A 14,900-nucleotide genomic window follows, 5' to 3' on the forward strand; every position below is an offset into this window, starting at 1 on the left:
TAAGCAAAGAAACAACAAAATCCTTTATTTCTTTCCTTTTCATTTATTTAGTCCCGACTTCAGTACACGTAGTAGTATATATTATCTTCAGTTGACATAATCATGAAAGGCAGAAACGTGAATATATCAACCCGAATTAGAGCTAGTCCACGAAAAGCTTCATGCCTGTGTATAATAGCCGTGTATTACAAGCTTAAAGAGTTGATCAGTTTAAGTACAACGCAAAATATAGGTAAAGTGATAAAAACAAATAGAAATTCATTTAGTTCATCTCTGGTATGTGAATGTTTCGTACTCCATAGATCAATACTTGCTACTTTATTGCTTCTGTAGATATTAATCCTGATGATAAAGAAAACGCGTCATCTTATCATCAACATAATCATTTTTTCTTCAAATCTTAATCTTGCCTTGTAGGGTTTCTATTCTGGTCGGTATATACTGGGTCTTTAAAAACAAATATTAAAGCATATTTATTCTAATATCCTTTAAAATCATCAGGATAATAATATTGCGTATTCATCTGTAGGAATTTGTCACACTTTATCGTAGTTTGTGCTCCTTAAATTTTATAGTGTGTTGGTCTTTAGAAGGAACTATATTATGCTTATAGCTGTATATTAAAATGGCATGTCCTCTTTTAAAAATTCCCGAGTATGTTACTGTTTAATTCATAAATGATAAGTGTAGTCACTCTAAAAAAATAGTTGGTAGATTTATTCTAAATGGAAAGTCATTGCTCACGATTCAAAGCAAATTTGATGAAAGATTTGACCATAATCATTAACCGCAGTTGATGAAATGTTTGCCCAAAAGGATTTATCTAGTATGTGAACGTGTAACTAAAGTGACTGCACAGTCGATTAATTCATTTCACATTGAAAGTTATTATTCACTATTCAGCATAATTTGGATAATAGTTGACAGTTTATGAGCCCAAAACCCAACTATTTCATGTAGGCAAACTTTCGCATGACAGTAATCCATGCTGCAATAATAGCATTCAGCTGTTAATATAGAGGCGATAATGATATGTCTCAATCAATAAAGAAAGTAAATTATATTTCTGTGAAGTATGTACATTCAGGATGACTTTCAAAGTCAACGAAAGCTATAGATTAGGATTTATTTAACATTATAATCTTTTAATTGAAAATCTGTCCCGGGAATTACGATGTAGTACAACATGGAGAAAGCTAATAATTAAATAGTGCCATCCCCTTCGGAATTACAATATTGTCTTGGCTGTTTTTTGTGTGTTGTGATTTAGTCTTTGGCTTACGGGGTGAATAGTAAAGAGATGAGAGTGAGAGAGAGAGAGAGAGAGAGAGAGAGAGAGAGAGAGAGAGAGAGAGAGGAGAGAGGGAGGGAGAGAGAGAGAGAGAGAGGGAGGGAGAGAGAGAGAGAGAGATGAGAGTGAGAGAGAGAGAGAGAGAGAGAGGGAGGGAGAGAGAGAGAGAGAGAGGGAGTGAGAGAGAGAGAGCAAATGAGAGGAAAGGAATGGAATAAAAGAGAAACCAGTAAAGTGAATATAAAATTATAACTAAATTATCCATACCCCTTGTAAATTTGATAATTTTGTGTGTTTTTGTAACTCGGGGAAGAAATGAGGACTAGTTGAATTAACGCCTTTGTTGAATACTTTTATTTATAAGCCTGAAAATGTCTCATTCTCAAGAAACGTAAATCTGGAGAAGAAAAAAAAATCAATTTTTAAATTACCTAAAAAATTACAAATTTTGGCATGGGCATGAATAATTAAGTTGATAACTGTATATATAGCAGGTATCGACCCAACCGAAACGACGTCTTGTTTGCACGAGTCATTACTCGTGTCCCTCATGACTTCGATTATCAGGGATAAGTAATCAATATATATTTGGTATTTGTAAGATTTAGAGAAGAAACTGATTTCATGTTTTAGCGATTAAGATACAACGTTAGAAGATTAAAAGGGGTTTTAATCCGCCGAATGCGGGCGTAAACTTATTTGCCGCATCATTTAAAGACAAGGTTGAGTTCTGGGAAGAGCTAGGTGAAAAATAATTTGTGAGCGTTATCATTGTATTATGCAAGTATGGAAGAACACTAGAGAAAAAAATGTTCCCTAAAAAAACATGGCTCTTCAAATGTTTTTTTATATTCTAAATATGGCATGCAACATCATAAAAATCGGGACGGATCGAGGAATTTGTATGCCACATGTTCGTGCAGCCCCATATACATCTGTGTAAAGAGCTTGTAACTTTACCAAGACTGGGCCAAATTTCTTATCATTTTGATGATTCTAGAACCTTGCAGTACACACCAATACTTATATGCTTGATGATCAACATTTCCTAATCGATTCCACAACGTTTCTTTTATAATGCAATCGCACGACCAGAACTCAATTTTATCTTTAAACCTCATCTTGGAGGTTTCATCTCTTGTTAACTAGTCGATAATTCTATGGATGTTTTTTCTGACAACCCCAATTTGTAAGGGCAATTTGAAGATATCGCATTGATGATTTTTTGAGGTGTAATTTGATTTGATATTGTTTGTACATTCTTACTAGTTTGGCATATAAATATGGTCATGAGAATGAAACGTTGTACGCGTGTGTCGTCATATATCGAAATAGTCTGGTGCACAGACTATAGATATTGGAACCGCATGATATTCGCATAATCAATAGTGTTACTAACTGACAAAATATTGATAAACACTAAACGTTACAAACAAATTTATAACAAAGAAATGAGGAATAAATTGTGTGGGGACAAAATGTTGGTGTATCTTTCGGGAGATCACTCTTTGACTTTGTCAAATCACCCATTTTTAAAAAAATGAATTAAACATTACCCTCTTCAAATTAACCCTAATTTAGTATTGGTGATAATTGAAGTTTGTGAAGCCGAAATATCAAGATTTATCTCCTTCGGCCCGACGATTTTTTGCGCTAGGCTATATGACTATAGCAATCCTTAGACATAGGGATTAAAAATCAACGTGAAAAAATGAAACTTTTCTTTAAAAAAGCTTCCAAAAGTCATATCTCTGTTACGAAACAGTTTTTATAAAACTCGATATCAACAAGTTACAAGCTACTATTATAATCTACTGACAAAAATCTTACTTTTCAACAGCACATTAAAAACGTATGTAAATCGGCATCTTTTGGAATCTTCAAAATTGGGAAAATTAGGAAACTACTTGACCGGCCCACAACTGCAAAATTAACCCATGCATTTGTATCCTCCCACCTTGATTATTGTAATTCAATTTTTTCTGGTCTTCCGCAATCGTCCCTACTTCCACTTCAAAGAATTCAGAATACTGCTGCAAGGCTTGTTACTCTCTCGAGAGAGCACATAACCCCAATATTGCGTTCTCTTCATTGGCTTCCCATACACCATCGTATCACATTCAAAGTTCTTCTTCTTACATACAAAATTCTCCATGGCCAAGCCCCTAAATATCTTTCAGATTTGATTTCCTTACGTTTTTCTAGTTCTTTAAGACCTCTTCGATCATCATCAACCTTGCAGTTAACCCTCGGACCTCGTACCGCTACAAAATATGGCGACCGAGCTTTCTCAGTAAATGCCCCTATCCTTTGGAACAAATTACCAGCGCACTTTCATAATATTCATTCTCTCGACCAATTCCAGTCCTTGCTGAAAACGCACCTTTTTAATTCATAAATAATATTCTGCAGTTGTGAGTCGGTCAAAGGAGGTGCACACCGTCTTATTTTTTGTTTGTTCGATCCTATGTTTGATCCTATATGTTTGACCTCTTGTATGTATGTTTGTTTGATCTCACTCTTATCTTATTTTTTATTATTATATATGCATGATTTATTGAATAAAGAACAGATGTATAAGTTGTGTGTTTATTATAAGTTTTGGTAAATAATTGTTAAGTCAGAATATGGTGCGCTTAGAGACACCAGTATTAAGCGCCTTATAAATATTGTTTATTATTATTATTATTACTGAAATCATGGCATATGATTGGCTTAGAGCACATTTGTCATAGAAACTTAGCATTTGTTATATATAACAAGTTTTATGAAACGGGGCCCCTGTGTCAAATTTGAATATTTACATTGACATAATTATTTAGAAATGTAATTACATAATTAATAAATCAAAATTTGTCATTAACTTTCATGTTCACACAACGTTTAGTTTAAAGGGCCCATGACATCGAAATACAATTGTATTCCTGTTGGTACGCAGTCCTGCATACATCTCATATTTCTATATGTAAACTTCTGAATTTGTTTCATAGATTTTTAAATGTTTTTTATAATATTTGTTTTTCAAACTTGCTAAGCTCCACCCCAAAAACCTCCAGATCTCATTATTCCCCTTGTGACATCATCTGTCAGTCATCAATGAGCTAATTTGAGAAAGTGGTATATCTTTACCGAAGTCGACCACCTGTTAAAATACGTAATATAAAAGCAACATACAAGTTGCTATGTCAGACATGCTGTAGCATCACCAGGAAGACAAAGGCAATGATGATGTATATTGTACATGTGTATGGAAGCATGCAATTCTATTATGAACGTGTGCTAAGCTGGGGGAAATTACAATTGTCTACTTAGTCAGACGTGTCTGACATATCAACTTATATGTTGCTATTGTTTGTGGTATTGTAACAGGTGGTCAACTTTGGCAATTAAAGTTACATGCCACTTTCTCAATTAAGTTACCTGATTGATGACTGACAGATGATGTCAGAAGAGGTTCTCACATTCATTTTGTTCATGTGCCTCGCATATTACTGATCGATTTTTGTATTATCATTATTTTGTTTGGGAGATCGGAGGAGGGTTTTGAGCCCTCCCCACCCCTTTAGAACCTTAGAACCGCCACCAATCATAGCTGCTTGTTTGGAATGAATGCCTCTATCTGTTGCCAGGTGATGAGTCTTTTGTTTATCAGTACGTGACAGTATGACGTACTGCCGACTGACTGCAAGCTAATCGTCTGTTTTATAGCAGAAGGGCGGTAATAATTAACTCATACTTATAAACACGGAGTTAAAGGTATTACAAAGTTTTGGTAAATTTTGAAAAATGGGTGGATAATGATTCTTTACAATTTTGATATATTTGGATGCCCCTGTGGATGTATTAAATGCACTAGAAATTTTAGTCCCTAAAACACTTCTGCTTTCGAGAAAAATTGAATATAAACATATACCGGTGCTCCCGGTAAATTTTGATAAATTTCAAATAGCTCCTACGGCCGTACAATGGTAGCTGCGACTATGGAAATCTCAGAATATGTAGTTGTGATATATAATTTCAAAACGGGAATATCTAATCGGTCGTTTAGTCAAGATACATTGTTTTATAGCTTAATTAATATCTTGACCTTGAGAGGGAGCTATACAACATAAAGTGTTTATTATTTACAATTTCATAAATGTAGAGTCGATTTCGACCTCGACAACGATCACTGAATATTGTAGGATCGCATATGCTTCCAATATGTTCATTTGAACCGAATTCATGACCACACACCAAAACTTTGTATTACCTTTAATGCTCTCTTGGTTCCAAACAGATTAAATGTCAAGTTGACATTAAAAATCATCAAAGTAGGTATTGTGATACATTGTGTATTTTGTTTGTAAACATACAGAAGAGCATGAAACTGATGCACATGAGAGCGCATTGCCATCTTGCACGTACACTACAGAAAGGGGTGTTTTTTGTTCGGTCGTTATATGCTACCTCCCAGAATATTATGTAAGCGTATTATTTCACACACGCAAAACAACACATACAAAGGCGTTTTACAGGAACCTTTTTTGAACATTTGTGGAACACGTTACCGAAACACGGACTATAGTACATATATGGTATACACAATTATAAAAAAAAAATGACATTTATCAATTTAAATTGGTTTGGACATTTCAATTAGTACGGATTAAAACGCCGGGCACAACTATTTCGCGATATTAGAATACCCATTCGTGTAATTGAATACAATTTACATCCAATTGAAGAGTTACCAGTTATGAAATCATTAGATATTAAATTAATTTAATCTTATATTATCAAATTTTAGCACAGCATTCAGCTGGTCGTGTTGTCAATATATCAGATTTGATGCGACCATGGATATAATAAATACAAAATTCCCTTGTGATGCGACAAATATACGTGTAACTCAACCTTCTCTTTAAATGATGCGGTAAATTAGTTTACGCCCGCATTCGGCGGATCGTTCGTTCGTTCGTGTCTCCTTAGATCAAGATAGTAATGTAAAGTTCCTTAACTTAGAAGTAAATTAAATTAAATTAAGTTCTTCCATCGCTCGATTGCTGCAATGGCCGTTTCATTAACAAGGGACAGGTCTTCATCTGTGCAACCCGTTCCGCCGCACTGCAAGAGGTGGTCCATCGTCTGAGTCTCTCCGCAGTCGCAGAGAGTATCTCCTTCATGGGCATAGCCCCATCTTGCCATATTGACCTTACACCGTCCCATTCTCGTCCGCATTCGATTTAGGCATTGCCACTCCGGCCACTTCAGGTTTAGACCTTTGATGAGTACGGGCTTGACTGATGGTGGAGGATTCTGTTCAGGTGGTGGGACAGAATCGAGGAAGCTGTGTCGGGATATAAGTCGTTTGTGGGGTTGTAAGTATCCGTGTAGCATGTGTCTGTCATCTGTCGCCTGCTTCATCCGTTCCTTTAGGCAGGTGTTAGTGCGCCTTTGGTTAGGAGATCCAATGCCAGCGAGGTGATATATCTCCTCAACTTTTGTTGGTTTCAGACATCCTGTTATCTTTCGATATGTGTTATTGAGTGTGGTGTCAAGCTTCTTCACATGGGCTGATCTGCTCCAAACTGGGCAAGCATATTCTGCGGATGACATGCATAGAGCAACAGCTGCACTTTGTACAGTTTTGGGGTCAGCGCCATAGTGTGAAGATACTAGCTTCCCGATGATGGCATTTCGAGATTCTACTTTGCCTATTGTCTTCTCGATATGTTTCTTGAAGGATAAAGTGCGGTCAAGTTTTACACCTAAATACACTGGATGCTCGCAGTGGTTAAGTTGCACATTGTTCCACTTTAGCTTCAGTTCTCTCTTTGCCTCCCTGTTCTTCAAGTGGAAAACACACACCTGAGTCTTGGATGGGTTTGCCCGTAGGTAGTTTGCTCTGTAGTACTCTGAAAGGCTTGCGAGCGCTGTGTTGAGATGGAGTTCAACAGCTTCGAAGGTACTATGCTGGGCTGTGATGCAGGTGTCATCTGCATAGATGAAGTTTCGAGTGTTCTCTGTTGAAGGGATGTCAGCAGTGTATATGTTGTAGAGTGTTGGCGCCAGGACGCCACCCTGGGGGAGACCGTTTTTCTGTTTCCGCCATCTGCTCTTCTGCCCATCCAGTTCGACAAAGAAGCGTCTGTTCTGCATCATCTTCTGAATGAATCTGGTGAGTTTGAGGTCATTTGTGATGTCATGAAGTTTTGTCTGTAGCCTTCGGTGATTGACAGTGTCATAAGCCGCAGATAAATCCACAAATACTGCACCTGTGATGAGGTTGTTCTGAAAACCGTCTTCGATGTGTTGGGTCAGGTTGAGAAGTTGTCCCGTGGTGGATTTTCCTGGTCGGAAACCTGCCTGCTCACAGTTCAGTTGGCTGTCAACGTGAGGCCCAATTCTGTTGAGAATAAGGCGTTCAAGCAGCTTGTATGTTTGGCACAGGAGCGAGATCGGTCGAAAGTTCTTGGCTTCGTTCGAGTCCTTTCCTGGCTTGAGGATAGCGACGACTTTGGTTCGGAGCCACTGTTTTGGGACACATGTGTTCTCGATGCAGTTGTTAAACATGTCTAGCAGCCATTTCTGTGCTACAGAGCCCATGTGTTTGATCTGCTCCGATCTGATGTCATCGATGCCTGCCGCCTTGTTGACGTGTAGCGTGGAGATACCTTTCTGTAGTTCTTCTTCAGAAATAGGTCTTGTGAAAAGAGACATGTTCTGGTCAACTCCCGGTAGTTTGTGCCTGTGTGAATTAGTCGTCTTGGGGGCCTTTCCATTTTTCAACAGCTGATTTGCTACTTCGTCAGCCGTAACATTATAATGCTGTTGAGCTCTGGTGCTGTCAATTCCGAGCTTGCGTATGGTGGCCCACGCTTTCCTGCTGCTGTGTCTTAAGTCTGTTGTTTCAATCATGTGCTGCCACATCTGCCTATGTCGTTGAGATATCCTTGATATAAGCTCTTCTCCAAGGTTGATGGTATCCTCTGAGAAGGCATCTGTGTCGTAGGCTGTGGTGTAGTTTGCCAGAAGCTGACTTGATTCCTCATCGATGCCTGGAATGTATGTCGTGCGGCAGCCTCTTGGGATATGTGTACGTGACACCTTCTTGACTATATCTATGAAGGATTCATAGTTCTTTGGATCTGCAGGGAGATGTGTTAGGGCATGATCAAGGTGTTCGGTGAAAGCAGGCCAGTCTGCCTTAGCAAAGTTGAACCTGCGCTTGAACGGGGTCTTGTTTGGTGTGATAACTGCAGTCAGTTGAATGCCGATGGGTCGGTGTTGGGATCTTGGAATCGGCTCAGCTACAAACTTACGACTGGTGGGAGCAAGCAGCCTGCTGCAGAAAACTAGATCCGGGTTGTAACGTCTCTTCCAGCGGGCACTGGTGAAAGACTTTGGGAGCTTTGGATCGTGGATTAGTTTTAGGTCGTTGTTTTGGGCCCATGTTTCAACTAGTGCTCCATCATCTCCAGTGGTATCATATCCCCATTGCGTGCTGTGGCTGTTGTAATCGCCAATTACAATATGCCTATTGGTAGTGGTGGAAGGATACGAAAAACTTATGTTTGGTGGCTTGTAGATGGAGGAGATCGTTAGTCCTTTGATTGTCACATTCAGCACTTCGATGTCGTTATTGTGGGTATAGGATGTAGAATCCGGTCTGATCTTCTCGTTCATGAAGATAGCACTTCCATATTGGCGATGTGGCCGCTCGATGGCAAGCTTCATACCCTTGATCTTGGGCCGTGGATTGTCGCTGCCGCGGTGAGTCTCTTGAAGACATAGCACATCGCAGTTCATTTGTTTGCACATATGTGCAAGGACTTCCTCCTTGGCATCTGATATACCTTCGGCGTTCCATGATAGCACCGTCAGGGCCGGTCGTGAGAGGGGTCCCTCAGCGGAATTGCTCTGGGATGCTGCTCTATTGGGCATTTTCATTATGTTATGTTGGTCTTGATCTTAATCGTAATCTTAATATTACTCTAAGTCTAAGTCTAAATTATTATTATTCTCAATCTTAATCTTAATCTTGATCTTCGAAGTAGTTGCTACAACCGGCCGTGTCAGACACGTTGCCCCGGGGTGCGAGATAGGACTCTTGTTGCGTGCCCCCACTTAACACAATTATACAATAACGAATAACATTTCACTTAATTACAAGAATGAAGCAATTAAAATTACTCTCATGCTACGAGGAAGAAAGAAAGAAAAAAAAATGTATATCAAAAATTATGTATAATATATGTACTATATATTATGAACCTATATGGTAATGCAGCAGAATTAATGATAGTCTATCATATATATTTTGAGGAGGTATCAGCAAGGTAGACTAACATATAAAAAAGATAAAGACGTATGACATAAAAAGAATATAATTGAAATGTCCGACTAAGTTCCGTGGCACAAACTCGGCATTATTGGACAAACTATTATTGGATAAACCTAACAATTATAAAGCTTGGTCTTGTTGCTCTGTTCGCCAGCAGTTTAAGGATATGAAACCCCGCGGCACACTACTCACAAAAGCTCTAACAAGCCAAGCTTATACAGAGCCTACAAGTAAAATAATGCCGCGTATGTACCACTCACCCAACCGGTTCAAGAGCAAATTATGATTAACGTAAAACAGGAAAAATAAAAAACAATAAATACCGAATTGTTAACTAAATAATATTAATATTATCAGCACTCAAACACACCCAACGCACATATCAGTACAAAGCGTAACAAAATGCATACATCTATAACATGCATACATGGATATATATATCTCCACAAATCCAGTAATATGTAATTATTATATTATTTATATTATTTCATATTAATAGTAACATAAATGTGCATATATTAGCATATATATTCAAGTAAAGGATATTCAGGTGACGTCACGTAGACAACTCTGATGACGTCACAATTGAAAATTGAGCCACAGCTGACTTTGTTGCGCTGCGCGTTGATAAGACTTGTTGGATGCGTTCCCAGCGTATACGCCTGTTACTATGACTTTGAAGTTTGATGACAAAAACAACGCTATGATGATTTGAAATAATAATCCTTTTCCAAAAAACAAATTTAAGATTTAAAAAACGATGATAAAACTATAAAATGTTGATCCAAAATAAAAATCAAAGATCCCAAAAGACTCAATACACTGAGCTTTTGAAAAAGATATATTTTTTATTATTAATTGCTTCCCGGAAAGCAGGTGGATGGCCCGTTTTACCGGAGCACAACCAGCACACGTCCGAACTCAACCAAGTCTATCTGCCATCTTCGGCGGATTAAAACCCCTTTAAAACAAATCCAATTAACTCTTCTAACGTTGTATCTTAATCGCTAAAACATGAAATCAGTTTCTTCTCTAAATCTTACAAATACCAGATATATATTGATTTCTTATCCCTGATAATCGAAGTCATGTAGGACACGAGTAATAACTCGTGCAAACAAGACGTCGTTTCGGTTGGGTCGATACCTTTTATATATATACATATATACAGTTATCAACTTAACTATTCATGCCTATGCCAAGGTTTGTAAAAAAAATTTAGGTAATTTGAAGATTTTTTTTTTCTTCTCCAGATTTACTTTTCTTGAGAATGTGACATTTTCAGGCTTATAAATAAAAGTATTCAACAAAGGCCTTATGTAATACCATTTCCCCTTCAATTATTTGGGTCAAGATTCAAAGAGAAATCTTAGGTTTTGAGTTTATATTGGGTGCAGTATATTTACCCTGCGAAGGCTCAATTTATCACAACTATGAGGTCTTTGATTGTTTGGTACAGAATATTATTAACATTAAAAGTAAATTTAATGTTCCATTTTGTTTAGTTGGGGATTTCAATGCTCGCACAGGGTTACTTGCTGATTATTTAGATATTGATGATAATGCTGTATCTGACCTACTTGGTTTGAACTTTTGTGATGATTCCAGTCTGTCACCTAGTACATGTATGGATAAGTCATATATGCCCATCAGGCGTAAAAATATGGATGTTAAGGTAAATAACAATGGTAGTCATGTAATTGACATATGTAAAACTTTAGGTCTTGCTATCGTCAATGGACGGCTCGGTGATGATAATGGTATTGGAAATTTCACATGTTTCAATAAGAATGGGGGTTGTAGCACAATTGATTATGCTATTGTTTCTCATGAATTGTTTTATAACATACAAAACTTCCAGGTTGACTTATTTGATAAGTGTTTATCGGACGTTCATTGTCCTATTGTTATGACTTTGCAATCAAATCATACACACAACCAAGAAATTCATGATGTTAATACCATTTGTGACTCGTCTAAGCATGCAAATGAATACTCTGATAGGCTGCACAGATTAACCTTACAATTGTCAGGAATTATGGAAAATATTCATGGAAATGTAAGTCAGGAATTGGTAGATCATTGCTACTCTGAGATATGTAACTCTTTTTTACAGGCTGCACAAGATATTGGTGTGTGTAAGTGGAAACAGTCAAAGACAGCAAGGAGTCATAAAGAACAACATAATGTGAATTCGGCATCACAATTATGGTTTGATGCCGATTGTGAAGCTGCCCGTAAAGAGTATCTTAATTTAAGGAATAGGCTAAGCAGGAAAATCCAGCTAGGTAGAAGATTAGATGTTCAAGTAACAGATATTGATGTTTTACAAAGTGACTTTCTTTTGGCATGTAAGAAATATAAAAAATTGCTAAGGTACAAAAGGAGGAAGTATGGTAAAGACTTTAGTGCCTCTTTACGGTCCTTGAAAAAACAAGGAACCCTAGAGCCTTTTGGGATTTATTAAACAGTAATGGTCGTCGAACTAAAAGTGCAGTTAATGTTTCTTTGGGTGATCTTGTACAGCATTTTAAATCCCTAGGAAATGTATGTAAATCAGAGGATAATTTAGAGGAAAGGATGCCTTTGGATGCTGATAATATGACGATACAAAATGATGGTTTGAATGAACCTATCACATTAGAAGAGGTTGAATTAATGGTTAATAAATTGAAAAATGCCAAAGCTTGCGGTAAAGATTTGATCAGAAATCAATTTTTGAAAAGTTGCCCCTTTGAAATGCGTAGGGTTATTGTTGATTTGTTTAATATTGTTTTAGATAGTGGAATCGTTCCCTCTGAATGGTGTATAGGAGTGATTATCCCAATTTTTAAGAATAAAGGTGAAAATACAAATCCAGATAATTATCGTGGAATTACCTTGTTAAGTTGCCTTGGTAAACTGTTTACCTCAGTCTTGAATAAAAGAATTTCTAGCTTTCTTGATAGTAATCGTATGTTAGGTGAGGAACAAGCTGGGTTTCGTTCAACATAATTATTCAACCATTGATCATGTGTTTGTTTTGAAGACTATTATCGATTTTTACCTACAGAAAAGGAAACGCTTATATTGTGCTTTTATAGATTATAAAAAAAGTGTTTGATTTAATTGATAGAAAGTTTTTGTGGTTTAAATTGTTAGAAATAGGTGTAAATGGCAAAGTCCTAAATGTTGTTAAAAGCTTGTACAAATGTGCGAATTAGTCCTGTATTTCTGTCAACGGCGCAATGTCTGAATTTTCTCGTGTAACGTAGGAGTTAGGCAAGGTGAAAACCTTTCGCCATTGCTGTTTGCTGTTTATTTAAATGACTTTCAAGAGCATATTGCCAAAATTTATCCTGGCTTGAAAATGTTAAATGAAGAAATACAAAATACCTTACAGGGTGACGAATTAGAGCTTTTTTCAAAGTTGTCTTGTTTATTGTACGCTGATGACACGATCATTTTGGCAGAAAGCCCTGACGAATTACAAGTAGCGCTGAATGCAGTTCAAGGATATTGTAATACATGGCACCTAACAGTCAATGCGAGTAAAACTAAAATAATGATTTTTTTCAGAGGGAAAGTTAGGAAGATACCAAATTTTACGTATGGTCATGCAAAAATAGATGTGGTATATGATTTTGCTTATCTCGGAGTACTGTTTAATTATAATGGTACTTTCAAAAAGGCAATGGCCAAGCAGATAGTGCAGGCTAGAAAAGCGTTATACAGTATGTTGACTAAAGCGAAGAAATTGCAGTGTCAGTTGATATTCAACGTCATTTGTTTGACCTTTTGATTTTGCCTATCTTATTGTATGGTAGTGAAGTCTGGGGACATGAAGATATAAAGCAGATTGAAGTTTTCCATAGGAAATTCCTCAAAACGTTATTATCTGTAGGTTCATATACTCCAGACTGTATGGTTTATGGAGAAACTGGACGAGGTTTGATTTTGAATCATGTGAAGGGTAGAATGGTTAATTTTTGGTCAAGAATTTTGAGAGGTAAAGATAGCAAATATTCATATGTCCTTTTAAATTCATTTCTGCCATTCATAAAGATGAACATTTGGAATTTACTTCCTCATGGTTAAAATTTATTGAAGACATTTAATCAAGCTGCATGGTCTAGCTATCCAATATTTGGCTAGGCCAAAATAGTGGATTTGGCTTAAATATTAATTCTTTGCTAAAACTGAGACTAAATGATATTTTTGGTCAGGAATGGAGAGATGCAGTATGGTCAAATCGCATTTGCACAAATTATAGGATATTTAAAGGCAACCATATATTTGAAAGCTATTTACTCACCCTAAATAAAACTGATGCTTTTACTCTCTGTAAGTTTCGGTGTAGATCACATAAATTACCTGTAAACAAAGGTCGGTTTGATGCGAACACACCACATTGTGATATATGGATAATTTAGTTGTTATAATTTTATATTCTCTTTACTGGTTTCTCCTTTACTCTCTCTCTCTCTCTCTCTCTCCCTCACTCCTTATCTCTCTCTCTCTCTCTCTCTCACTCTCATCTCTTTACTATTCACCCCGTGAGCTAAAGACTAAATCACAACACACAAAAAAACAGCCAAGACAATATTGTAATTCCGAAGGGGATGGCACTATTTAATTATTAGCTTTCTCCATGTTGTACTACATCGTTATTCCCGGGACAGGTATTCAATTAAAAGATTATAATGTTAAATGAATCCTAATCTATAGCTTTCGTTGACTTTGAAAGTCACCCTGAATGTACATACTTCACAGAAATATAATTTACTTTCTTTATTGATTGAGACATATCATTATCGCCCCTATATTAACTGCTGAATGCTATTATTGCAGTATGGATTACTGTCATGCGAAAGTTTGCCTACATGAAGTAGTTGGGTTTTGGGCTCACATACTGTCAACTATTATCCAAATTATGCTGAATAGTGAATAATAACTTTCAATGTGAAATGAATTAATCGACTGGGCAGTCACTATAGTTACACGTTCACATACTAGATAAATCCTTTTAGGCAAACATTTCATCAATGATCAATGATTATGGTCAAATCTTTCATCAAATTTGCTTTGAATCGTGAGCAATGACTTTCCATTTAGAATAAATCTATTAATTATTTTTTTAGAGTGACTACAATTATCATTTATGAATTAAACAGTAACATACTCGGGGAATTTTTTAAAGAGGACATGCCATTTTAATATACTGCTATAAGCATAATATAGTTTCTTCTAAAGACCAACACACTATGAAATTTAAGGAGCACAAACTACGATAAAGTGTGACAA

General features: G+C 36.7%; 1 protein-coding gene across 1 annotated transcript; it reads right to left on the minus strand.

Moving 5' to 3' along the window:
* Positions 1–1,003: 1,003 nt before the first annotated feature.
* LOC115928578 lies at positions 1,004–9,217 on the minus strand. The gene is made up of 2 exons (XM_030995927.1): positions 6,399–9,217; positions 1,004–1,007 (listed from the first exon to the last, which is right to left on the minus strand). Exons 1-2 carry the CDS (start codon positions 9,215–9,217, stop codon positions 1,004–1,006), a joined length of 2,823 nt encoding a protein of 940 aa, XP_030851787.1.
* Positions 9,218–14,900: the final 5,683 nt, after the last annotated feature.

The sequence above is a fragment of the Strongylocentrotus purpuratus genome, unplaced genomic scaffold (genome assembly GCF_000002235.5).
Source record: "Strongylocentrotus purpuratus isolate Spur 01 unplaced genomic scaffold, Spur_5.0 spur5_scaffold_3, whole genome shotgun sequence".
Taxonomy (NCBI): Eukaryota; Metazoa; Echinodermata; class Echinoidea; order Camarodonta; family Strongylocentrotidae; genus Strongylocentrotus; species Strongylocentrotus purpuratus.